The sequence below is a fragment of the Mixophyes fleayi genome, chromosome 10 (genome assembly GCF_038048845.1).
Source record: "Mixophyes fleayi isolate aMixFle1 chromosome 10, aMixFle1.hap1, whole genome shotgun sequence".
In the NCBI taxonomy this organism is placed as follows: Eukaryota; Metazoa; Chordata; class Amphibia; order Anura; family Limnodynastidae; genus Mixophyes; species Mixophyes fleayi.
This window is the reverse complement of record NC_134411.1, coordinates 11,772,811-11,799,502: the sequence shown is the minus strand read 5'-3', so window position 1 is coordinate 11,799,502 and position 26,692 is coordinate 11,772,811. Positions and strand designations below refer to the sequence as shown.

The window sequence follows — 26,692 nt, the reverse complement described above, 5'->3', positions numbered from 1 at the left end:
TGCCGCTATGTGGGGCACTTAGTTAGCGGAGGGAAGGGGTTTCTGGAGACCCAGAAACCCCCCCTGCATGCGCCACTGTCTGAGTAGTTGGACTGATCCTTCTAGTTGCATTTAACATATGAGTAGTATACTGTATGCCGTTTGGATCTAGTTTTAGTTTAGATGCCCAGCCGTATATTAAAAAGCATATTCAGCAAGTCCATTGACAACCGAGGGGCCTATTCATTAAATATGGAAAAACAATATCTTACTATCTATAAAAGGCTACCATTGGGCAGTCTCTGGCAGATGTCACTGCCAGTAAAGAAATTTGCTGGTTTTCTCCAGTGAAAATTTTCCCACGCAAAGAATGGGGGAGTCTGTTAAACAAGGATTTGTACTTGTACTGCCACATTTCTCCTTTCAATTTCGTTATTTCAGGATGGTGATAGTAGAAAATAATAACAGGAATAATGTTTTTATTTTAAATAAAGCATTTTTCTAAAGTTATATTTTAAAATAATATCTTTTTCAATATTTTTCTGCATTTTTATTGATTTTAATTCTTTTCTTTTATTCACAAAGTGGAATTGAAAGCCCGGCGCGGGCATTCAGTTCCACTGCCCACACGTGATCTGGCTAGCCAGGTAATGAATGCCTGGTGAAGCACTAAGTGAAATCTTATCATTCCCAGCCATGTTACTGGTCAGCTAAGTATCACTCAGACGCTCCAGTTATATTTTGCTAATAAATTTTGGCAATAGAAAATCTGTGTTATAGATGCAGATTTATAAATTACCATCCTTGCCTTTATTATATCATTGTGCATGTATATATGTAGATTTTGGTATGTAACTATGACATGATATACGTACATATATAATAAGTGTGGCAAAGAGGGTTATTTGTCACACCTTACCTGCATAAGGAAAGGTAAAATCCCACAGAGTTTGCAGATACAGCCTGCAGACAGGGTTATATTCCCACTTAGGGCTAGAATTACTAAACTGCGGGTTTGAAAAAGTGTAGATGCTGCCTATAGCAACCAATCAGATTCTAGCTGTCATTTATTTAGTGCATTCTACAAAATGACAGCTAGAATCTGATTGGTTGCCATCTCCACATCTCCACTTTTTCAAACCCGCAGTTTAGTAAATCTAGCCCTTAGTCTTTCCCACAGCACACAGACACAGAGATGCACAACATGGGTGTGATTGCTGCGGTGTGTGTGTGTGTTTATAAAAGGATTGTGGGATCTGGTGGATGGGGCTTCTGATGCTGACAAGCAGCCGGACAATAATGATGGGTTGTGGACATAGTTAGCTTGCTAGGAAGTCATGGATTCTTCATGATTGTGATGTGCTATTTTATGCTGCAAATAAAACAGCTACTGCATAAGAAGCCCGGAGCAAGGAGTCTAATTTGGTGTTTTCTACACAAGAAATACTGTAGTAACCTAATTTTGGAAAGTGCTAAAATAATAGTTACCTACCATAGCATTGGCAACAGCTGTCATTGATGATTTTTAGGGGTGATTTGGAAAAGGCAAAAAAACAATTTACTGTGCACATCAGAGGCATTTGTCTGTGTATACCAGTGTTGGCTAACCTGTGAGACTCCAGGTGTTGTGAAACTACAAATCCCAGCATGCTTTGCCCTTATATAGCAGCTTATTGTTGGAAGGGTATGCTGGGACTTGTAGTTTCACAACACCTGGAGTGTCACAGGCTAGCCAACACTGGTGTATACAAAACCTACCCAACTTATGTGATATAACTTATTTGAATATTTTCTCCAAGATTGAATGGATAAAAGAATCTCTGGAGGCATAGCAGCACCTGCAATAAATGGGTTATATCTTGCAATTAACTTGTTTTAGTTCAACGTTGAAATTTTTATTACAGGTTGACCCTGAGATATATTACGATGCTTGTGTCAGAGACACATGCGCTTGTGACGTTGGTGGAGATTGTGATTGCTACTGCACAGCGATCTCAGCTTATGCCCAGGCGTGTAGTGAAGCCTGTGTATGCATAGAGTGGAGATCACCATCTGTCTGCCGTGAGTAGAGCTGTAAGAAAATGGTTCTCCTAAAAATATATCTTTTTTTTATATAATATATCGGTATCTAGAAATATATTGTACTCTTCTTGTGGTTTTGTCTTATGTACAAAAGGAACACCATTCTCATTTTTTTTTGTTATCCTAGAGGTGGTCAGGGTTGTAGCTGGGATGACAACTACAATCTTTGACAATATATTTTAATAAGTAACATTATTCTCTCTGTAGATTGAAATAAGTAAAATAGAACATAGTGGGCCTGAAACAACTTCGGACGTATCATCATAATCATCATTTATTTATATAGCGCCACTACTTCCGCAGCGCTGTACAGAGAACTCACTCACATCAGTCCTTGCCCCATTGGAGCTTACAGTCTAAATTCCCTAACACACACACACAGACTGACACAGACTAGGGTCAATTTGTTGGTAGCCAGTAAACCTATAAGTATGTTTTTGGAGTGTGGGAGGAAACTGGAGCACCCGGAGGAAACCCACGCAAACTCCTCACAGATAAGGCCATGGTCAGGCATTGAACTCATGACCCCACTGCTGTAAGGCAGAAGTGCTAACCACTAAGCCACCATGCTGCCCGTATGTCCCGTTTCTTGAAATTTACTTTATGCCAGTGAACGCAATTACATTCAATTCATGTCCAAACGCAAATGGCACTTCCAATTGCCTACGACTTGAAGTGCGGAACAGGTGTGGGAAGGGGCAGGCGCACATAGGCAATATACAGTAAGGGTGTGCACATTTGTCCAATTCAAGCTCTGGGCATCTCTTAAGTACATGTTTTTTAGCTGTATCACTTGCACCAGCTACAGGGCAGGTGTAAGTGCTGATTAATAGTGATGACTGAGACCTATTCATGCAGGAAATGGGTTTGCAAGCATGAGAATCTGTACAAAAAAATGTTGCACCTTATGCATTAAGAACATTCTGATTAATGTATTTCATGTAAAAGAAAGATTTGACACATATTTCTATTAATTATTATAGTATTAATAGTTTCTTAACTAATTTAATAAACATTTTTGGTGCTTGCATTCTGATGGGAATTTTTTGAAATGCAAGTTAAGTTCACATTGTGTTCGACGATGAATAGTATTTTATACTGCTAATGCATATCCTATATTTTCTTATTTATATGTATTGTTTATATTTTTGACTGGCTTGTATTGACTGCATTCTTTTTTTGTACCAAACTGCAGTTATAAATAAACAATAACTGTCCTTCTACACCGGAACTTGAGTAACCAATTTCATTGATTTGTATCAAGCAAGCCCCAAATTGCTGTCCGCATGTCCCAAAAGAATTGGCAATCCAGATCAACAACTCATATCAAATTGTACTGACAGAAAATGTGTCTGGCTGTCAATAGCCAATTACAATAAATGGGCCACTTAGGATCAGCTTTGACTCAATGGGTCTGATTTAACAAGGGACATAACCTGCAATTTTGTGCATATCAAAATCACTCTGTGTGTCCAGAACCAGACCATACACCACAGAATACAGCCATGTTTAATTAATCCTCAAAAGAAAAGGACACTTGCTACAAATTTCAGGGAGGGAATGGGATAGGGAAGGGGCGTTTGGCTATAGTCAGTGTACAGTTAGGGCATGCTAAATGGCTGTGTCCCATTCAATCTCTCAGCTACTTGCTTTTCATCCGTATCTCTTGCTTGCTATAGGGCTATTGTAAGTGCCACTTACTAATGATGACTGCTGTGCACGCATGCTATAAATGGTGTATGTAATCAGGAGCAAAACATTTATTTTATGTACAGTAGACATTAAAAACATCCTTAAAAATGAATTTCATGGAAAATAATTTCAAATTTTAAATGTTTTGTCATTAATGCCTATATTACTGAAAGATAGAGATGCTCGGGCTCAGTTTTCTGAAAATCAAGCCCACCCGAACATCGCCAATCTGAGTACCGAGCCTTGCTGGCTCTGTACTTTCACGTGCCCTTAGAACTGAAAACAAAGTAAAACCTCATTATCGCATCAGCAGATCTTGCGAGTTTTGGATTCTATAAGTATAGCCCTCCACAGAGAGACACAGAAGGGGTAGCAGGGATCTTGGCAATCTCCAGTGCAGTTGGGCAGCGTGATTAATGAAAGAGAAAGAGGAGGGCTGGCAGTGTTCTTAAAAGTCTCTAGTGACATTCTACTGTGTCATAGCTAACCCAGAAACAGGAGAGGTGGCAGTGTTCAGTGCTAAAACAGAAAAAATAGGACTGTCAGTGTTTTTAAAAGTCTCCAGTCAGAATGATCCTTGCCATAGCTCACACAGAAACAGGAGAGCTGCCAGTGTTCTTGCCAGTCTACAGTCTACGTGCCAATGCTCATTGTCATTGCTGAAACAAAAATAATAGATCTGTCAGTGTTCTTAAAATTCTGCAGTGACATTCTACTGTGCCATAGCTCACACAGAAACAGGAGAGGTGGCAGAGCTCAGTGCTGCAACATAAATAATAGGGCTGACAGTGTTCTTAAAAGTCTCCAGTCACATTGTACTGTGTTATTATAGCTCACACAGAAACAGGAGAGCTGCCAGTGTTCTTGCCAGTCTACAGTCTTTGTGCCATTGCTCATTGTCATTGCTGAAACAAAAATAATAGATCTGTCAGTGTTCTTAAAATTCTGCAGTGACATTCTACTGTGCCATAGCTCACACAGAAACAGGAGAGGTGGCAGAGCTCAGTGCTGCAATATAAATAATAGGGCTGACAGTGTTCTTAAAAATCTCCAGTGACATTGTACTGTGCCATAGCTCACACATAAACAGGAGAGGTGGCAGTGTTCAGTGTTAAAGCAGAAATAATAGGGCAGGCAGTATTCTTAAAAGCCTCCAGTCACATTGTACTTTGTTATTATAACTCACCTAGAAACAGAAGAGCTGCCAGTGTTCTTGCCTGTCACAAGCAAAGTAATCGGAAAGGCCTTAACTGCTGGTATTTGCGCTGCTACGCCAGGAGGCGCGGAGTCTAACCACACCCCAGGTCTTCACCAGGGAACCCCACAAGGAGTTTTGGACTTAGCCGCTGAGACGTGTCGGTCGCGGCCCTCCCAGGTAGCTGCCAGCAAGGTACATGAAGCATAGTCGTGAATCCGGGGTCAATACCGTGCGGGCAATGAATGTACCAAGGAGACAAGCAGGAGAGGAGTCAGGAAGCCAGGGGTCAAAGTCGGGAGGTCAATACTGGAACCAGGGGCAATCCGAGAGAGTGGTCAGGCAGGCAAGGGTCAGAATCCAGAGAAGCAATAGGAGTATATATCAGGGATATAAGAAACAATGGAGCCTAGAGAGGGACTAGAAGACTAGATACTCTGGCACCCTTGTGGTGCCAGAGTCAGGCTTAAATAGAGAGGGATCCCAATTCATTGGTGGGAGTGGAGGTCGGCGGTCAGCTGGTCTGACCGCCGACAGGAAGCGGCCCTGAGCGTCTCCATTGCCTAGCAACAGAGACGCGATGCGCCCGAACATCCTGTCTGCCGGGCGGAAGTGACGTCCCGTTGCTAGGCAGTGGGACGAGAGCAGAGAAGGCGTCCGTCCCGGCACCAGGTAGGAGTGCGGGACGGCGCCTGACATTGCCAGTCTACAATCTACGTGCCATTGCTAATTGTCAGTGCTGAAACAAAAATAATAAGGCTGTCAGTGTTCTTAAAATTCTGCAGTGACATTGTACTGTGCCATAGCTCACTCATAAACAGGAGAGGTGGCAGTGTTCAGTGCTAAAGCAAAAATAATAGGACTGGCAGTGTTCTTAAAAGTCTCCAGTCATATTGTACTGTGCCATTGCTCATACAGAAGCAGGAGGGGTGGCAGTGTTCTTATCACTCTCCAGTCACAAAGCCCTGTGCCATTCCTCATACAGAAACAGGAGGGGTGGCAGTGTTCTTGTCACTCTCCAGACTTCAATCACATTATTCTTGTCACTCTCCAGTCTCAGTGCCAGTGGTCACACGGAAACAGGGGTATCAGTGTTCTTGACAATCTCCAGTCTTCAGTCACATTGCTCTGTGCCATCAGTATGGATTCACATCAGTCCACGGAAGACCAGGAGCAGCAAGCAGCTGCTAGCACCAGTCGTGATGATACTAATCCCTCTATGTCATGTGCTAAAGCCTATGTTAACGTGCATAGTGCAGACCAAATGTTAAAATGTTGTGCTGACTCATCTGCATTACCACTTTGTGTCTTGGGAAAGTTTTTTCTAGCACCAATTGCCAAAGAAACTGAGATAGGAGATGTTGTTGTGTCATGTACCACTTGAGCTGTCAGCTTGTTGACCAGGAGCTCATTAAATCTATTGAGATCTGGGTCAATTGGAAAGAAAGACCTAGGATCAAGCACAGTTGCCAAAATGTAGTGATCTGATTTCAAGATGTTGATAACTCTCGGATCCTGGTGAAGCGAATAAAGTACTTGATCTACAAGTCCTACATAGTTAGCGGAATTGTTTCGTTTCATCTTCTCCTTCAATTTCTCTAGTTGTTTTTCCAAAAGTCTAATTAGGGAAATCACTTGACTCAAGCTAACAGTGTCTGAACTCACTTCACAGGTGACTACTTAGAGTGGTTTTAGCACCTTGCACAACACGGAAAGTATTCTCCACTTCTCTGGACTAAAGTACATTGAACCTCAAATTCGATTTTTCTTGCAACAGCTGCAATCTACTACATGCTGTTGCAGAATGATGAAAATTACCCAAGTTATTTCAGGACACCGACAGCATCTCCTGTATGTCACTATCATTTTTTAAAAAGCTCTGTGCCACCAAGTTGATTGTATGAGCAAAACAGGGAATGTGATGGAATTCTCCCCGCTGTAATACTCTCACAATATCGGTGGCGTTATCAGAAATGATATATACTCAGGAGAGTCCAAGCGGGATAAGCCATGTGGCAATGACATCCCATCATTTTTGTAACAGATTGGCAGCTGTATGCCTCTTAGGGAATCCGGTAATACACAGTGTAGCCTGCCTTGGAAAAATCTTGCATTGTTGGGTACATGCTGCTGCTGTTCCTGCTGCTGAAGGCCATTCACCAACCCTGTTGGCTGTCACAGTCATATAATGTTTAGTTTGCCCAGTTTCGCTTGCCCGCATATCTCTGGTTAAGTGCATAGTAGGTAGAATGGCATTTTGTATCCCAATAATTACATTGGGCTACAAAATGAGCAATTTTTCTAAAAAATACAGATCCAAAACCAAAACACACAAGGGCAGTTTTGCCAAGACCAAAACACGAACTTAATCCAGATCCAAAATTAAAACACGGGGGAACATCTCTACTAAAAGTTGGCATTAATTCAAAAAAAATTTATGTGCGTTCTTTTGAGAATTTATATTTCACATTGGACGTATCCTGCAGTGTCCTGTGTAGCAGAGCGGAGCAGACCGACACCAATATTTCTCTGCACACGCATTTTCAAATACGCTCCTTGTTCAGTTAGGGCATGCCCAGACTTGAATTACCTGCATTCTAAAATAAACGCACATTGCGCGCAGTATGCGTCCTTGTTGAATCAGGCACAATGGGACACAGTTTTCCTATAATAAGAGATAATCAAGATGTGTTGTCCATGCAATAAAGCTTTACCAAAAAGGGAATTGGAAAACTACAGCATTGAAAGTACACTTTTTGTGTTTTGATTTCTGTTTATTTTTTCACACAGCTCTTTTCTGTGGTTTCTACAATAAAGAGGGTGAATGCCAGTGGCACTACAAGCCCTGTGGAGATCCTTGCATGAAAACCTGCAGCAATCCCAATGGCACATGCATATATGACCTTAAAGGTTTGGAAGGTAAGATATTTGACAGGGTTATCTTATGGTATCCAAACATTTTTCATGGTTGCCTATAAAGTGAATCCTTAGCTTATTCATTTACATGCATCAAAAATTATGCATCATCAAGTACATTAGCATCTGTTTAAAAAGTTATCCATACCCTGCCTTGTTTTCATAGCCATATATTATGTTAGTTTAATATATATTCTATTAGTACTCCTGTTTAGGTTTTGTTCAGTTCACTTGATATTCACTTGATATTGAATAGAAATTAAATGATTACCAGGCATATCTAAGGCTTTTAATATCCTAAGAACATCTTATACATACACACGGATGTTCAGAGCAGTTCACAGAAAATGCATGCAGGGGTGCACGCAGGGGGGGTTTCTGAGTCTCCAGAAACCCCCCCCCCCGCGCTAACTAAGTGGCCGCTATAGCTGCACTGTCCTATACAGCAGCCGCGGCGCTGTCAAAGAAGCATCCGCGGCGGTGCTGTAGTGTATACAGCACCGCCGTGGACGCTTCTTAGACAGCGCCGCGGCTGCTGTATAGGTCAGCGCTGAAGGAACGGAGCTTCTGCGCATGCGCAGCAGCTCTCACGGGGGGTGGGTTTTTTTGGGGTCGGGGGGGGAAACCCCCCTTCCCCCCCCGACAATCCTCCGTTCGCCCCTGGCATGAAGGAATTTATACTGGGGAAAAAAGTGTTGTCCTCTTTTCCCTATGTTGCTTTGAAGGTCTATGTGTTTGCCATCTGAGTTGAGTCTGAAGTAGGTTTCTGTTCAGTTTTATGCCAGTATAGCAGAGTACAGATAGAAGGACAAGGCAAGAAACTCACTAACTGAATTTGGCCACTAGTGCACTGTTCCATTTCAGACCATAGATTATATTATTTTTATAGGAAACAGCATGGCAGCAACATTTGCAAATATAGCTATTTTTTCATGTGTTTGCAATAACTTAAATCCATTGGTTTTACTAGCTAATGTTGCTAGCTAATTATCTAAAATTATGCATCTGCTAATCTGTAGGCTGCTATCCCAGCTGTCCAGATGACAAGCCCTACTTTAATGAAGACAAAATGCAATGTGTGGCACAATGCGGCTGCTTGGACAAAGAGGATAATTTTTACGCGCTCGGAGAGGAGGTTGAATCGTGCAATATCTGTGAAAGCTGGTAATACTGTTTTGTCCTCTTGTATTATTCCCCCAATATATAAGGCTAAAAAATCATGATACATTTGATGATATTAATGGTTACTATTTTTAACATTAAATTGTTTTCAATACAAAGTTAATAATGTACAGTAAGATAAAGCATTGTTTCTAATGCTCCTCCAACTGTGTTTGTTTTGTAAATAAGCATAATGTAACCTTCATAGGAGAGCAAGTGAATTCATTACCTGTTAAACCTCTTCAGTATGCTTGTGATCTTGGGGATCCATAAAGACCAGATTTTTGTGTGGGGGGGGGCGTTTTTTGCGGGGGGGGGGGGGGGGGGTGGGCGCCACTTTTTTAAAAATGCCTAGGGCGCCGTGGACCCTAGCACCGGCCCTGATAAAGACATGTGCAGACTATGTGTGCTTTTCTACCCAATGGTAAAGATATGAAACCTGGTTAAAAATGTTATTCCAGCAATAGTCAATGTGTCAGTACAGAGTGCTGCATTATAAACACTGTCTGTGTTTCAAGGTGGATGTAACAGGGGGTAAACTAGGGCTGAATATCAGCTGGTCTGTCTGTTTGCAACATATCCAATAATGCCTTTTAGAACTGGTGGCTCTGCATTACAGCACACTGTCACTTAAAAACATAGGGACAAATGCAGGATTTTTAGAGGGGAGTTTCCATGCCACACAGCTAAAATGGAAATGACCCTTGTGCAAGTAGCATGGTTATCCTTTTAGACAGCAGTAGGCCACTTCCCCGCCCCTTCCCATCCATCTCAGATACACGGGCAATGCTGTGTGCACCTAACAATAGTTAGCTTCCCCTACACAAACAGAGCAGTGTGAACCAGGTCATAACTCCCAGTCAGGGCAAACTCTTATCTGAATGGGACAGTCTCACTGAAATCAGGGCAGTTAGTAGACTAACCTTCTACCTGTTTTTGCAGCTTTCACTACCTGTTGCTGCCCTTGTCTTCAGTTCAGTTACTGCTTGTCTGAATCTTGGAATGTTGGGGGCCTGTTTGGAACTATTTTCGCCCCCAACCAGCAGCAACATTAAATTAATGGTATTCAGAATGACTAAATATACCTATTTTCCACCAACATGTCCTGACATTAATTTAATAGTAAGCACATTTAATGAATGCACCTATTCCCCTCTAAAACAGCCTCAACATTAAATAATCAGAATTCACACTTAATAAGTAGCCATCCTCCCCAAACTCAGCCCCACTTTAAATAAAAAGGCACTGCCATGACCCCACTATTAAATTAAATTGATCCCAACATCAAATATATTGTCCCTATTATCACCCCACCAATAAAATAATATCTCCATGCACTACTAAATAATTAAGCTCCACCCTCATCATTAAATTAATAGCACATATGCCCAGCCAGATTACATTAATGTGACCCTCCCCTTACTCATACATTCTTACATCTCCCACTATGCATTTCAGTGACAGACTCTTCTGTCTACCTCTCTTGATTCCTGCACACATGGGAAAGTGCACATGTCAGTGGAGGGTGTCAGCAGGGGAATGTGGGCACAGACAGAAGGAAGAGTGGAAAGGAATACATCTGTAGATCTTTGGCCAAATGCAGTAAAGAGGTTGATCCCGGGGGAGGGATCAGTCAATCAGTCCCACACCTAAAACATACAACATAATTTATTTAGATACTATGGCCAATGCTCCCACTAAGATGAGCAATCCGGTAGAGTAGCATTAAAACATTACTGTAATGAGGACTCCATCCTGAATGCATCCATAATTTTATTTTTTACGCTATAATTTCCAGATTACTTACCTTACAGGGAACAGTGACTTCAGCCACTGAAGTCTTTGTTTGATGTCAATTTACATTGCATTGTCACATTAAATTTAATTTATCATTTTACTGTTTCAAACATTTAAAATGGAATACGACTTCATGTTTTGTTTTAGACATAGCATATGGTATTCAGGCGGAGCTGGAGGAAACTTCCTGGGTACCCCAGGATTCTCCTTCCTTGGGATATCACTCATTCAATCTTTTAGGCACCCCCTAAAACCCGTCATCCTAGGTGATCACCTAAGATGCACCGGCCCTGGTGAAAACATTGACATATTTCCAAAGAATTCCAAAAATTGCAGTCTCAACCAACCGAAAAATTTGATATGCCATTACTAATAAATGACAAAGTATTGTTACTTCTATATGTGCCAGTCAATTTCCTGCTCATACTTTTTCTGGACAATTGTGGAAGGTTGCAGCTTAAAGCCGGTGGCATCCACTACAGTTCTTCTCTAGCTCTTTCTTCCTTAGCAAACTTCCAGGGTAAAATTGCACAGACTCATTTTACAAACATAAATCTTATTCATTGGCTGTTTTGTGGTTTCACTTCTTGAGTTTTTCTTTATGCTTTACTTTTTTTCCAGCATTTGCACAATAACAGGAATTCTATGTCATGATGACATCAATGGTATGTTGTCTTCAACTACAAAATAAGCAAAGAATGTGAAATCTGTCAATTACTTATGTTATTAATTATTGTCTCACAAGAAAAGTGAGGTTAGTTGTACCCAAGTAGTGATTTGATTAAAAATGTGGAATAACTATGTTTGGATATCAAATGTAAAATAATGACATTTTTGAAATTTTATAAAATATTGTTATTTTTGGAAACATGTAAGAATAGGAAAGTATTTTAGTATATTAAATTTTATTTTCCTGAATAAGTCAAGTCTCAACAAATTAGTCCTGTAAAACATAAGGTCAGAACACTTAGGTTTCTCATATGTAAAGAAGATATAATAGAACATGTTATAGCCAATAAACTGTAAATATTGCGGGTGTCCTCAGTGATTTTTCCCTTTGACTAACACATTGTTATATCTTTGCATAATTATTCAGCTTGTAAATGTGTGTATAGAGGAAAGTCAATGAAATTTGGTGAAAGCATCGTGGTGGATGAAGATCTTGGCAACTGCACAATTGTGAAGTGTGGACTAAATGGAACCATGGAATATCCCTGCTATGGTAACCCAGAAATTACCGAGGGTACTGTATAATCCTTCTCTCTCAATGTTTCTGAAAGCATAAGTTGATACTGCTAAGTATTTAGCTATAGGCCAAAATGCTAGCCTACACATTATTATGTTGGACAATAACATATTAGCATGCTGCAGTAGTCAAAATGGTAGCTTCTGTCATACTGTCTGTGATCTACTCTGTGTATACATGCTATTTGCCTTTTTAACTGCTTAGTAAAGCTGGGTACACACTACAGAAATTTTGACCAACTTTTTAAGCCATGCGATTTTACATGCGACCGATGGTCCGATCGCTCGGTCCATGGACTGCATACACACTAGCCTTGTTTAGGACGATAAAGGGAAGAGCAGACGTCCCTTTAGCGACTTTTTACAGCCATGTTGTCGTGAGCAATGGCTGTAATTTCATACTCACTTTTGTGGATCGGTCGGAAGTTTATACACACTACACAGCGGAAACGAGATTGGAACAAAAATATTAAATGGTACGACCAACCAAATAAGGTGACATTCGTCCATTTGGGCAGACTTTCGACCATCGTGTCACTGTACACACTGACCCGACTTTTGAACGATCGGTCGTATGTCGGCTGATTTAGCCGATTATTGGATGAAAACTGTAGTGTGTACCCAGCTTAAGCAAGAGTCCAGTAAAATGTTTCCTATAGTGTAGATTAGTTCTAGAAACCTGTTCTCTGTTCGTCCATGCATACTGCTACATACATAGGAAGTACAAAAACTCTGTCATGACATACTGGGGCGTATTCAATTGTTAGCGTTAACGCTAACAAACGAGCGCTCAAAAAATCTTACCATTAATACGGTAATTACTCGTGGAATTTCAGCTCGCAGCCCCCTGAGCGGCGAGCTGAAATTCCGCGAGTAAACTACCGTATTAACGCTTTTCGCGCGCAATATTACCGTTTTTCAGCGTTAACGCTGACAATTGAATACGCCCCTTTGAATATTGATATAATAACCATTTTTACAAAACAAGGATCAAAATACAGCTCCAATAAACTTGACCTTTTGGGCAACACTTGAATGTATAATAAGTGTAGAAATATAAGTTGTATCCTCTCTCTTAACAATATTCCATCACAGCACAGGAAAACTTTTTGGAAGCTAGGCAACAACAGTCCATCCTTCAGGTGCCCCCGCTCTGCTCTTCTGAGCATGTGCTGGGGGTGATGCATGCAAATTGAAGCCGTATTTGGGCTTTCAGTTCCAGAACTGAAAATCCAAATGGTGCTTCACTGCACATGCATAGAACACCATGCATGCTCAGAAAAGTCGAGCCGGGAGCCTTGGCGGCAGTTGGACAGGCATCAATGGGCCACTATCACCATCAGTCTCTTTAGTCACAACACCTATTGAAGCAGGGATAGTTCCACTGCCCCTGTACAAACTATGTATAATGTATAAAGTTTAGTACAACCACTTTACAAAAAATCCTCATGAAGTTTTTAGACTTCTTTGATGTAGAGATGGTGTCTGTTGATAAAAGATATTTAATACATTTTTCCACGTGTTTCTTGCAACAATGTTCTTAATCCCATCATTATTATCTATCAGTTTCACCTACTGCTTTATCATGATTTCTAAATATTAAATACTGTATAAGGGAATTTATATTGGGTTGGAATGATTTGCACTATTGGGCCAGTAGTTCTATATTCTGTTTTTCAGATCATACATGTTTGAATACTGGTTCAAGCAGCAAAAAGACATTTTATAATTTTGTAATTTTTTATCTCTCGAATTTTTTAAAAGGTTTTGTTTTTTAGAAACAACATTTGATATTTTTTAAAATGTAGAGAACATTTAAAATTATAATTTTAGGAATTCTTAGAACTTTATTATAGACTTCTGAAATTTTAAAGTTAATACGAGTACCAAAACATCTAGAGCCTGAGTCATTAAGGAGAGCAAAAATTAAAAAAGGAGTAACTTTTCACCTGGCCAAAACCATGTTGCAATTTAAAATGTGGGGACAGATTTATAGTTGGGGTAAGACATGTTCTTGATCAACTTTATATTTCAGTGTAAAAATAAATATGTCAAGTATTTGTGTGCTAGATGAAAAAGCAGCCAGTATTTAACTTATGTGCAAAATAATGAACTAATTTGCACCCCTTTGCATTGTAACATGGTTTGTCCTGGAGAATCTCTTTTTTATTTAATTACTCTCCTTAATGACTCAGGCCCCTTTGTGTATTCCAAAATGTGCTGGATTATTTTGCTGATTTATCCAAAAACTAATTTTGCTAAATGCTGCATTATTAGAGATGCTTGGAAAGTTCAAACTGATTTGAAATTTTATCGAACCACACGAATTGGCACAATGGGCAAAAGATCCAGAAACAAATTTGCAGCATTTACCAGTTGCAGTTCACAAGCAATTGTTATGTTCAGTGCTTGCCTTCACCACTTACCTTTGAATTTCGCATTGCGTGTTTGAGGTTTGCCATTCACAGTTTCAATTTGCATTATAAGTTTTTATTTTTTTAACAATATTTAATATTTTAATGGAAACAAAGGTTTTCTTTTTTAAAACCAGGTTTGCTGTTTGTGCTTGAGCTTCACCATTAAAAGCCAACAAAATGTATCAATTTTAGCCTAAATGTGTCCAAGCCATTTAGCACATGTGCAAGGACTGTGTGTGAACCTGAGTAAGGGGGGGGGGAGCAAGCACACACCTCTACAGAGGAGGAACCAGGGGATGGGAGCGAGCATGCAGAGAGGGTTAGGTGGAAGGCTGGTAGGCTTTAAGGAAGAGATGGGTTTCGAGTGCTCGTTTGAAGGAGCACAGGTTAGGGGACAAACGGATGGACCATGGGAGGTCATTCCAATGCAGGGGGGCAGCTCGGGAGAAGTCTTGAATTCTGGCGTGGGATGAGGTGATCAGAGTGGACGAGAGGCGACGGTCATTGGCCGAAAGCAGGGACCGGGCGGGAGTGTGGATGGAGAGGAGATTGGAGATATAGGGGGCAGTAGAGTGGGCGAGGGCCTGGTAGGTGAGGGTAAGAAGTTTGAAAAGGATACAGTAGGGGAAGGGGAGCCAGTGAAGGGCAAGGCAGAGAGGTGAGGCAGAAGAGGAGTGGCGGGAAAGGAATATGAGCCTCGCAGCTGCATTGAGTATAGAACAAAGGGGGGTGAGGCGAGAGCGGGGGAGGCCAGTGAGGAGAAGGCTACAGTAGTCCAGCCGGGAGATGATAAGCGCGTGGACAATGGTTTTGGTTGCTTCATGAGAAAGGAAGGGCCGGATGCGGGCGATATTACGAAGTTGGAAGCGACAGGATTGGGCAAGGAATTGAATGTGGGGGGCAAAAGAGTCGAGGGTGACGCCCAGGCAGCGGAGTTGGGGAACAGAGGAGATGGTGGAGTTGTTAACCATAGTGGAGAGATCCAGATGGGATGAGGATTTAGAGACGGAGGGAAAACAATGAGAATCATATATCTGATACGCCTCTAGTTTACATCTATTTGGTTTTGGGACTATCCTGATAATGCTGCGCTATTAGCCGCCCTTGTGTCCTTCTTTTTTGTCTCTCAGGTTTTGCTTCACAAAGCTTTACCACCCAAAGCACTGAAGGAAGGCTGCCGCCTTGCATGTAGGAAGTGTTTTGGTGCGAATGGACATTCTCTAAATAGTCTTTACAATCCTGGACTAAGCGCCATTGTTTATTGTTTCTTGATTCTATCCTCTGTAAGACTAATTTAAATATTTTCATATCAACCATTACTGGAAACATTTAAAAACATGTTTTGACAGTAGAGCTCATGTTTATATCAGAAAAGTCTAATACCTTATCAGGTGAAATCAAAACTGTATAATCATATTTTCCACATCCCTTCAAAGATTTCCACTGCTGCTGAACAATCTACTAAAGTATTAATCTATGAACACAACAGTACTGGAAGTTCTAACCACAGATTCCAAAACATCTGAAGCCATTATTACACCAAAATAATTACTCGTACCTAATGATTTTTCCCAGATCTGAAAGTTTTTTTTTGTCATGGTCTAACAAAATATCAGTCACACTTACTTTTAAAGTGCCAGCTAAATATGGTTAGGAGGCAACCATATGATTTGCAGTTACCTCTAAACTTTGTACTGTAATTGAAATAAACATTATGTTTTCCAGTAGACCTATAATGAACTCAATTAATTAACTATATGGTTTTGTTTTTGGTCTGTTCTTATTTTACTTTTTATCATGTATTAGACCTACATACAAGGGTGGAGAGTTTAATGTTGCCTATATAAAATGCTACAAGCATCTTATCTTTTAATATACTGTACAATTGTGAGTGCTAGAACTTGAAAGTTATATTATGCAAATATAATAAGAGCAGAAATGTGCAAGGTGAAAATCTAAATTAAAGAAATTATTATTATTATCCTTTTTATTATTATCCTTTATTTGTTAGGCGCCACAAGAGTTCCGCAGCGCCGTACAATGCACAAACAATAGACAATACAGGGTAAAACATTACTGAGCAGTAAACAAATATACCAACACTTCAGAAGCTCCAAGCAGGCTAATGCAGAAAAGACAGAGCAGAAGAACAGGTATGGAGACAGGAGGGAAGAGGGCCCTGCTCAAATGAGCTTACATCCTAAGGGAGGGTGAACAAAACTCAGGTACAAACGGGGGCCAGTTGATGTAAAAGAGAAAAGAGGGGACGGGAGGAGGAAGGGGAGAGCGGGTTAGGTGGAAGGATTAGATTACATACAAGAGAGCATGGTTGGGTCTGTTTATATTGAAGAAGTGATGCGTACAGGGAGAAACAATCACTTTATATAAGAACAGTTTATGTAAAATAGACTCAGAGAAGTTCATCACACTCCTTCATTAAAATTAACTGGTCATCAAAGTACAAACAGGGTGCGCAGCTATTGCAGGATAGATTTTAGAGAAAGGGCCGAAGTAAGACTTTTGTTTAGCAATAAATTGTGCAGCCTTAGTTATTTCATTGTTTTTTTATTTTATAGTTATTAAGAAGAAGAAGGGTTGATTTTGGGGGACATGCATATTTTTTTTAACATCAATGACTATCTAACATTACTATGTAAATTTCAGTGTCTACGACAGCTTTAACTACAACTACGGAACAGTTGGTCATTTTAACTACACCAGCGAAATCTAGCAAGAGGCCAACAATGTCTTCTGTGATTACCACAATCTCTTCTGAAAGCACAGAAATAACTACTGGTTTGGAATCGTCTAGTGTGTAAGTACAATAGAAGGACTAACTGAAGTGTTGCCTTTCGCAAGAACCCACTGGTGTATCACATACATCATCACTTTCTTTTTCTAATACTTCAACTAGGGTTTCAGAAACCGTATCTACTTTGCTGACGGAAACCTCAGAGGAAACATTTATATCGGTTACAAATTCGCCTAAAACTGGAATAACAGAACCAATTTATACACAGAGGAATGATATATCGTATTATAATGTATTAAATGAAAGTACATTCATGACAACTACAGAAAGTCCAGAAAAAACACCCTTTTCAACTATATCACCAGGAATATCTACAGCAATCAGTAGTCCTATAGCATTGACTGCACCATACCATATTGTTAGCACAACCACTTTGTCCAGCAATGTAACCAAGAAGGTATGTTGTTCCTTTTATGTGTTAAATATTGTATTATATCTTAAATTGCTAAAGGTATTTACAAAGTACTACTATACTTCAGTTAACAATTTTAAATAATAATAATAAGAATAATAATACAAGTTGGGAAAGTCAACTTTTGAGGCTTGCTAATTGCTACCCCACCAATATATGTGAATAATAATATATGTACCTTGGCACAAATATCAGATAGCAGACCTTTATTCTACTGGATTGTACTGTTAAGTAAAGTGATCTATAGCATCAACTATCAGTATCTATGTTTACTTATACTAAATAACAATGTTATCAATGTGGATGATTTTCAAGGATGAATCGACACAAATGTGCTAGCACTTAAATTTATACATTTTAACTGTTAATAGTGAAAACCTCAATGGTAAATGACAAATGCAAACGCAAGCAGGAAAGCTTGGAACACAATAGTGTACACAGCTCGAATAACAAAAATGTAAATGCTCTTTAATTATTCAAATATATTTTTTAAGTCATGTATCAAGGTAAAATACTTCAAAACATTAACTTTTACATGCACATAGAACCTCAAATATGAACATTGAACCTCAAAGACGAGCCGCATATTTCAAACCACAAATTTAAGTTGGTGTCAGCTATTGTATCAGATCATGTGACTACATTTTAAGAGGCTGCAGATGTCTCTACAGATCAACATATATATATAAACACAGAATATTTTTTTAAATCACTCAAAGCAGTGTTATTAAATGCTAAATGTGAAAGTAGGCTGGACTTTAAGGTCCCTTTTTCTTATTTTTCAGACATATAGGGCCTGAGTCATTAAGGAGAGCAAAGCAAAAGAAAGGAGTAAATTTGATCCTGGGCGAACCATGTTACAATGCAAGGGGTGCAGCTTAGTTTATTTTTCTGCATGGAAGGAAATTACTGGCTGTTTTTTCATGTACCACACAAATATTTGATAGCTTTATTTTTACACTGAAATTTAAAGTTGATCTAGGACATGCCATACTCCCAAATATTAATCTGTCCCCACATTTTAAATTGAACCCCCCTCCAATGCAATGGTTTTGCAAAGGTGCAAAGTTACTGCTTTTTTTTGCTTTGCCCTCCTTAATGACTCGGGCCCATAGATGTTAGTGCTACACTTCCATATTTTTACTAGCAATAAGTAACCTTACTATTGGTGGAAACCAAAATGCATTGCTTTTATTGATTTCCATGAAATCATAGTTTATTATTTAGGCAGCTATATAATACTGCTCATTCATATCAATTAAAAGAATGGGCACGTAATAAAAAATATATTCTCCAGATATTTTTTAACTTCCTCTCATGGGGATGTGCACCTATGTGCAAAATAATGCTTGGTTCCCCTCTTCCATCTCCCACCCAAAAAAAGTCCAATCTATTTTGTGGGTGCAGTGCTGGCAATGTCACATTGATGCAGCTAATGGAATTTTAGGACTTCTTAAACCCAGATCTCTGAAAGAGAACTATTTCACAGTAATCAGTTTTATGCATGCCTGTCAGAGTGTGTAACTCTGGGCCCTAGTGGTTCCCAAACCGTGCGTCTCGGCTCCATCGGTTGCCACAGCGATCTCACATGGGTGCCACAGCCAGGGCCGGTGGTAAGCCAGGCGGGGGACTGCTTCGTAATTATTTTGTCTTAGGGGTGTCTTGAAAAAATTAGGGTTGCCCCAAGGGTGCCTTGAACTGAAAAATTTGGGATCCACTGTTGAGGCCCAATGAGCCCATAAGTCCAAAAGAAGGCATAGGGCTCCCTTGACTCACAGGCTGTGTGCATGTAATATCTTACATCTATGGTAGATACCCCAGTTCATCCTTTATTTATTTGCAAGCCACAATTTAAAAAAAAAAAAAAAAAAAAGATTAAAAAACAAATTATTTCCATTATTGATGAATTTCCTTTTCTCTCAGTCCTGCACCACCTACTATAAATACAAACATAGAACTCCATATGTAATAAGCACAAATAGGATAGTTCGGTCCGCACACCCAAATTCATTACAATGGAATGGTGGTACACTGCTGTGGCTGGCTATATAGAAACCAAAGTGCTTATAGCACACTTTTAATATTACAAACATACAAAGTACAATAAGAAATGTGCATAGTAAGCTCTGCAACTTTACTATGTAATACAATATCTGGAAAGAAAATTGGGTTAACCCATTCAGAACCTAAAATATATCAAAGCACATATCATCTGGCTTGTCTTAATCCTCATTTTGCAAACAGATTATGTACAACTAACTAAAAACAAATTATTAATCACTGATTGTGTACTATTAATAAACAACCTATTAGGTGACAGCCAGAAGTAAAGACCCTACACTCTACTCCTACCGCTGACACCTCGATTTGGTGGGTTAGGTACGTTACACCGACTAAGATATAAGGAGTAGAAAAACAAATAAACACAGATTTGTAAAACAGCGACATGCTTTAAATTAACACAGACAGATGACAGTCCCGAAGAAACTGGTATGCAGACTGCTATAAATCCCAAACATCTAGTATGCAGGCACGTTAGTTTTACGCACCGACATGTAGACTAGTTAATTTAAAGCGGCAATGGGTCGACCCGGCTTCTAAACCTAACCCTAAACCTACAGCTACCCCTAACCCTAACCCTTACCCTAAAGCTTACCCTAGCTACCATTGGTGCGGCAGGTGCTGTGCACTGGGGCCCATGAAGATAATGGGGCCCACTGCATGGCAGATGCAGAAGATCAGGGGAGCCCACAGCTCACATGTTCCGCCACTGCCCTAACTGTAATGGTAACCCTAACCCTAATCCTAAACGTAACCCTTACCCTAACCCTGAGATTAAATAGTGTAATTTGCATTGCCACTTTAAATTGAGAAATGTTTCTGTGGCTTTGTTTTGTGACCTAAAACTAACGTGCTTGCATAGTAGAAGTTTGGGATTTATAGCAGTCTGCATACCAGTCTCTTCAGAACTGTCATCTGTCTGTGCTAATGTAAGTGGACATTTAAAGCATGTAGCTGATTTAGTAATCAGTGTTTATTTTGTCTAGCTAGTCCTTGTCGGTTATGTTATTTGAAATTATGAGTACAACCATATTTGGTCTCGGCCTTGGCACGGGACTAAGAATATTCGGACTGGAACGTGACCTGCCTGAATATCCTACTCACCGATCTAAAAAGATGATACTCACTGGGTAATCGCCGACTCCTCTTTATGCTTGTTTGCACTGCCAGGATTGTCGCCTAGGAAAAGGTCTGACACAAGACAGCCCACACATAGTGCTATATACTGGGATGGGTTGGGTACCATTTCACGCCGCTGATGATACCAACATAGTGTATACCGACCAAAAAATTCCGCTTTGAAGAATGCCTATAAAAATAAAATGCAGACTTACCATAAGAACGACACTGTAGAGCAGTGAAATGTTTTCGCTATATACCGATTGCTGGCAATGCCGACAGTTTTTTTTACAAATTCCAGTAGTGCTAATAATATATGGTTGCATGATTTGAATAAATTGAAAGCACTATTGTATAAACAAAGTCAAACATGGTGGAACATAACTACAACTGAAAATTATATTAAACAGTTTATTGCCACGTGAGGTCCAAAACTTTTCCTAACATATGCGCTAGCCACCAGTGAATCAAAATCCGAGTAGGAAGCTGTTCTCTTAAAGTGCTTATGCAAATAATTTTGAAGCATGATAATCTCATGCTTGAACATGTAAATCTCAAACTGAAAGAATTCGAAGCAGTAGATTCCTTTAAAAAAACTTATATGTAAACTAGAGATGGGTGGGCTCAGTTCCCCGAGAACCGAACCCACCCGAACTTTGCCTATCCGAGTACCGAGCCGGCTCGGTACTCTCCCGCCCGCTCGGATTCCAAATCAAGGCCGAACGTCATCGTGACGTCGTCGGATCTCGGGGCTCAGTTCTCACGATACTTGAAAATTATAAATACCTGCCTCCACAGCAATCCATCGCCATTTGACAGAGGGAGAGAGCAGGGTGTAGTCACAGGCTGATTAGTGCAGGGACAGAGAATACAATTCTGATTACAATTCTGATTACAATTCTGATAACAATTGATAGAGAAGAGAGAAGGATAAAGGAGTCTTTTTTTTTTCAATATTTGGCACTACAAGTGCTTTGGGGTGTCCCACATTCTTTTGCATTAATATTTCTGGCTGTCAAAAGTAATATTTTTCAGCAGACTTAAAATATAATATTTAGCACTCCCAAGTGCTTTTGGGGTGTCCCCCATTCTTTTGTAATCATTTTTGTGGCTGTCAAAAGTCATATTTGTCAGCAGTATCTAGAACAATTTGTAGCACTACAAGTGCGTTTGGCTCATAATCAGGCCCGGTGCTCCCATTAGGCAAGGTTAGGCAGTCGCCTAGGGCGCCGGACTCTGCAGGGCGCCTCAAAATTAAAAAAACAATGACTATAATAGTTTAAAACTGTGCGTCGACCGCTGAGTATACCTTAAATGGCCACCGCACAGCTTGAGATCGATCCACAGGGAGGGGGAGGGGCTATGGATCAACACCACCGCCCTCCCCTCCAACAGCTGATGGGGCGCTCTGTCTCCTCCGCTCCACTCACTGACTGTTGGGCGTGACATCATCATCACGGCCCGACAGTGTCAGTGAGGGATGGGACCCGGCAGAGAGGAGCAGCGCCAAGGTAAGGAGAGACGGGGGGAGTTTTTTACATTGTGTGGGGGGGGCGGAGTTTTTCACATTGTTCCGGGGAAGGGTGGGGGGTGGATTTTGTTACATTGTGCCGGGGGGAGGGGGGGCGGATTTTTACATTGTGCCTAGGGCGCCGAGGACCCTGGCACCGGCCCTGCTCATAATGGATTCAAAGCAGTCCACATATGAGCAGAATCAGCAACCAGGTTCTGTCACCAGTCCTGATGGTAGTGTTCCCAGTACGTCATCTGGGAAAGTCTTTTGAAATCAGTCAAAAAAACACACACCAAAAAAAAATTTACCGTGTTGAAGCGCAAAAAAAGTGTAACTGATCAAAAAATGTTACTGAGCCTTTTTCTTGTACGGACACTCGTGACAAAGCAAAGCCAAGTAATTTGGAGTCTAAAGTCTAAGTCTAAGTGGTGCACAAATACTGTTACGCATGAAAGCCGAGCTGTAAGAAAACAGTAAGGCATTAGAGGATAATGTATGCTCTGAATCAGAAATGACACCAATCCCTGGGGAGAGGCCATCCACCAGTGGTATGTCTAATTGTGAGCATTCTGTTAGTGACAGTGTAACCATAAAGAAGGTTCCTTTCAGCAGTTCTGCTGATGTGTGCCTTTACAGCCTGTGTGTAGTTGGTGATACACCAATTGAGGATGCCACTTTTGAATTAGAGGAGGGTGAGGGGGAGATTTGTGTAGGCGACGAGGGCACTAATGATGATGTTGATGATTCTGATGCAGACAGATACCAAATTGCCTTTCTCAATTTCTATTTATATTCTAGACTCTATAACGGCTGAATAGTTTACTATTTTACTCCTAGTGGAGAGGGGATCTGATGCAGACAGATACCAAACTACCTTGGTCCATTTATTTTTACTTTCTAATTCCACAGTCTATGCAGGCTGCTTTTTTTCTATTGAACTACAAGTGGAGGGCGGGGGGGCATAGATAGCCAACAAACTACTGTGGTCCATGTATTTTTACTTTCTAATTCCACAGTCTATGCAGGCTGCTTTTTTTCTATTCAACTACAAGTGGAGGGTGTAATATACACCCAAAGACGATGGCTGCATTGCCAATAGGAAAAGATGAAGAGGAAGACAACCAGGTTTGTGTGAAGAATTAAGGACGGCCTACCAGGGATTAAACTGGTTTCTTCCTAATTTATTAGCTTTAGAATTACCTTACTTATCAAAGAAACAGGTGGAGCACTAAATTAGGTTATTTTATGCCCAAAAACATTGATTTTTAAACAAAATTGCAAAACAAAACCAAACAAAACCAAAACCAAAACCAAAACACGCAAGGGCGGTTTGGCAAAACCAAAACACGACGGTAATCCAGATCCAAAACCAAAACCAAAACACGGGGTTCAGTGAGCATCTCTAATGTAAACAACATCTAGAACACTTTGAGGATAATTTGATGGACAGAAAGAGGTCCAAGTTCGCTCGAGATCAAAGAGATTATGCGAATGGCCGTATTTTCAAGTGGAAAAAATTTCCATTAAATAAAGAAGGACGTAATACATCAATAAGTCAGAATTCCTCAGAGATTGAGTACTTAGATAATGAAATTGATAATACAAACTCTAACAGTAGAGGTAGGGCTCAATATAGGAATAGGAGGAAACCCAATAAAAAGTTTTTAGGGGAGACCCCTGGGAGAAGGCGGTACAGGCACAAGTGTATTAGGAGGGGACACAAGCAGCTTACGCGACAGATCCCAAACAACTTGGAAAGAAAGTCGCCCACACAACAACAAAAAATACAGGGGCAAATAGAGGAATGCCAATCTTTACAGATAATCAACTTATCGGACAGAATCTTAACGGACATACACAGAAGACTATTGAGTCGTGGCTTTTCCTTCTCACCATCAAGTAATTTAAACGGCTTTAGATGGGAAGATTTGCATTTGTTTATGAGGAAGTTGTTACTTAGTAAATTCTTCATGAAAGAAAGTTTCAACCAACTGGAGAGGCCCAATCTGGGTTCCTTATCTATCAATATAGATTCTAACAATGAGGATATTGAACCTTTATCTGTTTTAGGAGAACTTTTAGAAAGAAAATTAAAAAAATCAAAAAAATCTGAATTTGCATCTGACACATGCTGACCTTAATGATGAGGATATTGGATCTCTATTATTCTTAGAACAACTTCTGGAAGAACATAATGTTGATGACACCACACCGATTAGAACATCAAGATCGATCTGCAAAAAGAAATCAACTTTTTGCCCTAATGAGAGCATTTTCCCCCAAGCAAAAGTTTTTGGGGATATGGTATCAAGAGATTTAAATGAACTTAGGCTCAGATCAAATAATGAGCTGAGGAAAAAATGTGACAACTTAGGTAAGGATGAGAGAAGAGCCATCAAAGAAATACAATCTTGAAAAGATGGGATTATCAAACCATCTGATAAAGGAGGAAATAAAGTAGTATAGCCAACAATTATGTACAAAGAAGAAATGTACAAACAAATAAGAGATAAAAACTGTTATCGATCATTATTCTCTAACCCTTTGAATGATTGCAAATCATTATATGACCGACTAATTAAAAGAACATTAGAATATGGGGTCATCACGTAATCTGAGTTTAAGTTTTTACAAATTGATCATCCCAAAATTCCCACCATATACCGATTACCGAAGTCCACAAGAATGCCAATATACCAGCTGGAAGACCAATTTTCTCGGGAATTGGCGGCTTAACAGAACAAGCAAGCATCTTCATGGAGTTACACCTACGCGAATATGTTGTCTCTCTGTCCTCCTATGTGAAAGATACTACAGACATTTGGAAACTCTTGGATGGCCTCACACTGGACCAAGATGTTTGGTTAATAACATGTGACGTGGAGTCACTTTATACTAGCATCCAGCATCAGGTGGGAATCGAGGCAGTTAAATTCTTCCTACAGGTCAATGACAATCCAATGTTCAATTCATTTTTGATTGAGCTAATCAACTTCATCTTGAAGAAAAATTTCTTTGTTTTTGAGAATAAATTTTATTTACAGGTACGAGGGACAGCGATGGAGGCAGCGTGTGCCCCCACTTTCAACAACTTATATCTTGGCAGATGGAAGCAAAAAAACATTTTTAGTGAGAGTTTAAAAAAATATACTGACGACATTATGATTTGAATGCGTTACATCGACGATATCCTAATAATGTGGAAGGGTAATCGAGAAATGTTTGATGAATTTGTAAATATTCTAAATGACAGCTCTAACAACCTACGTTTAACAAACTAAATGCACCAAGAAAGTATCAATTTCTTGGATTTGATCATCAAAAAGATGAGTGATGGCAAATTTACCATAGATTTATTTAGTAAAAAAACAGCTACAAACAGTATATTCCACAACGGCTGCTCCCATTTCCCACCACCTGTAATTAGAAACCAAAGGGTGACTTTCTAAGATTGAAACAAAACTGTTCAGATCCATCTGATTTTGAAAATAGAGCTGAGGATCTCAGTATTAGACTTTTACAATGAGGCTACAGTAAAAGATTGATTAAAAAAAGCTTACAGCCAAGTTAAAGCGAGAAACAGAAATGAATTGATGTATGGTAAAAGCAAGCCCAAGAGTGATAACAAAATTAGATTTGAGGGATATTTTTGTAAGGAGTGGAAGGAAATTCAGTGCATAATACAACATCACTGGCCAATTTTGTTGTCTGACATAGACCAAGCTAAAAGATTAAACTCTAAAGTGGACCTTAGTTTGTCAAAGAATGCCAAACGTAGGAGACAAACTTGTTCAGAGCCATTTCTCAATGGGTAGAACAGTGGAGTCAGTGAAGGGATCGTATCAATATGGACATTGTAAAGCATGACCACACATGACCAAGACTACAGATTTTACTGACAGATATGTTCAGAAACATGTGATTGACCAGTTTATGAACTGTACTACCAAATGTGTCATATATACATTGGTGAGTACATGTAACAAGATCTATGTTGGCATGACAAGTAGGATGTTAAAACAGAGGATTTTGGAACATGTTGGCACAATTAGAAACGCCAAAATGGGTAAAAGCAACTTTAGACAACTAACCTTGGTTCACGCCATTTCTTACTAGAACATGGGGGCAACCCTAGAGATATGAAGACATTTGGTATAGTACATGTGATCATGGGCATAAGGGGAGGTGATGTAACAAAACTTTTACAGAGAGAAAGCAAGTGGATATTCATGCTTACTTCTCTGATACCAACTGGATTAAATGAGAACACAAGCTACGTCAGCGTTCTATA

The 26,692-nt window shown here is 39.9% G+C and overlaps 1 protein-coding gene across 1 annotated transcript in view; it reads left to right on the top strand.

Moving 5' to 3' along the window:
* The window catches only part of LOC142104103 (mucin-5B-like), a 29,010-nt gene extending 8,107 nt beyond the window's left edge, over positions 1-20,903 (top strand). Inside the window, exons 6-13 of the mRNA XM_075188592.1 lie at positions 1,884-2,040; positions 7,739-7,867; positions 8,884-9,028; positions 11,444-11,487; positions 11,919-12,065; positions 17,149-17,299; positions 17,399-17,747; positions 20,760-20,903. Coding sequence (XP_075044693.1) covers positions 1,884-2,040; positions 7,739-7,867; positions 8,884-9,028; positions 11,444-11,487; positions 11,919-12,065; positions 17,149-17,299; positions 17,399-17,747; positions 20,760-20,903 — 1,266 coding nt within the window. The remainder of the gene's footprint in view (positions 1-1,883; positions 2,041-7,738; positions 7,868-8,883; positions 9,029-11,443; positions 11,488-11,918; positions 12,066-17,148; positions 17,300-17,398; positions 17,748-20,759) is intronic.
* The last annotated feature ends 5,789 nt before the right edge of the window (positions 20,904-26,692 follow it).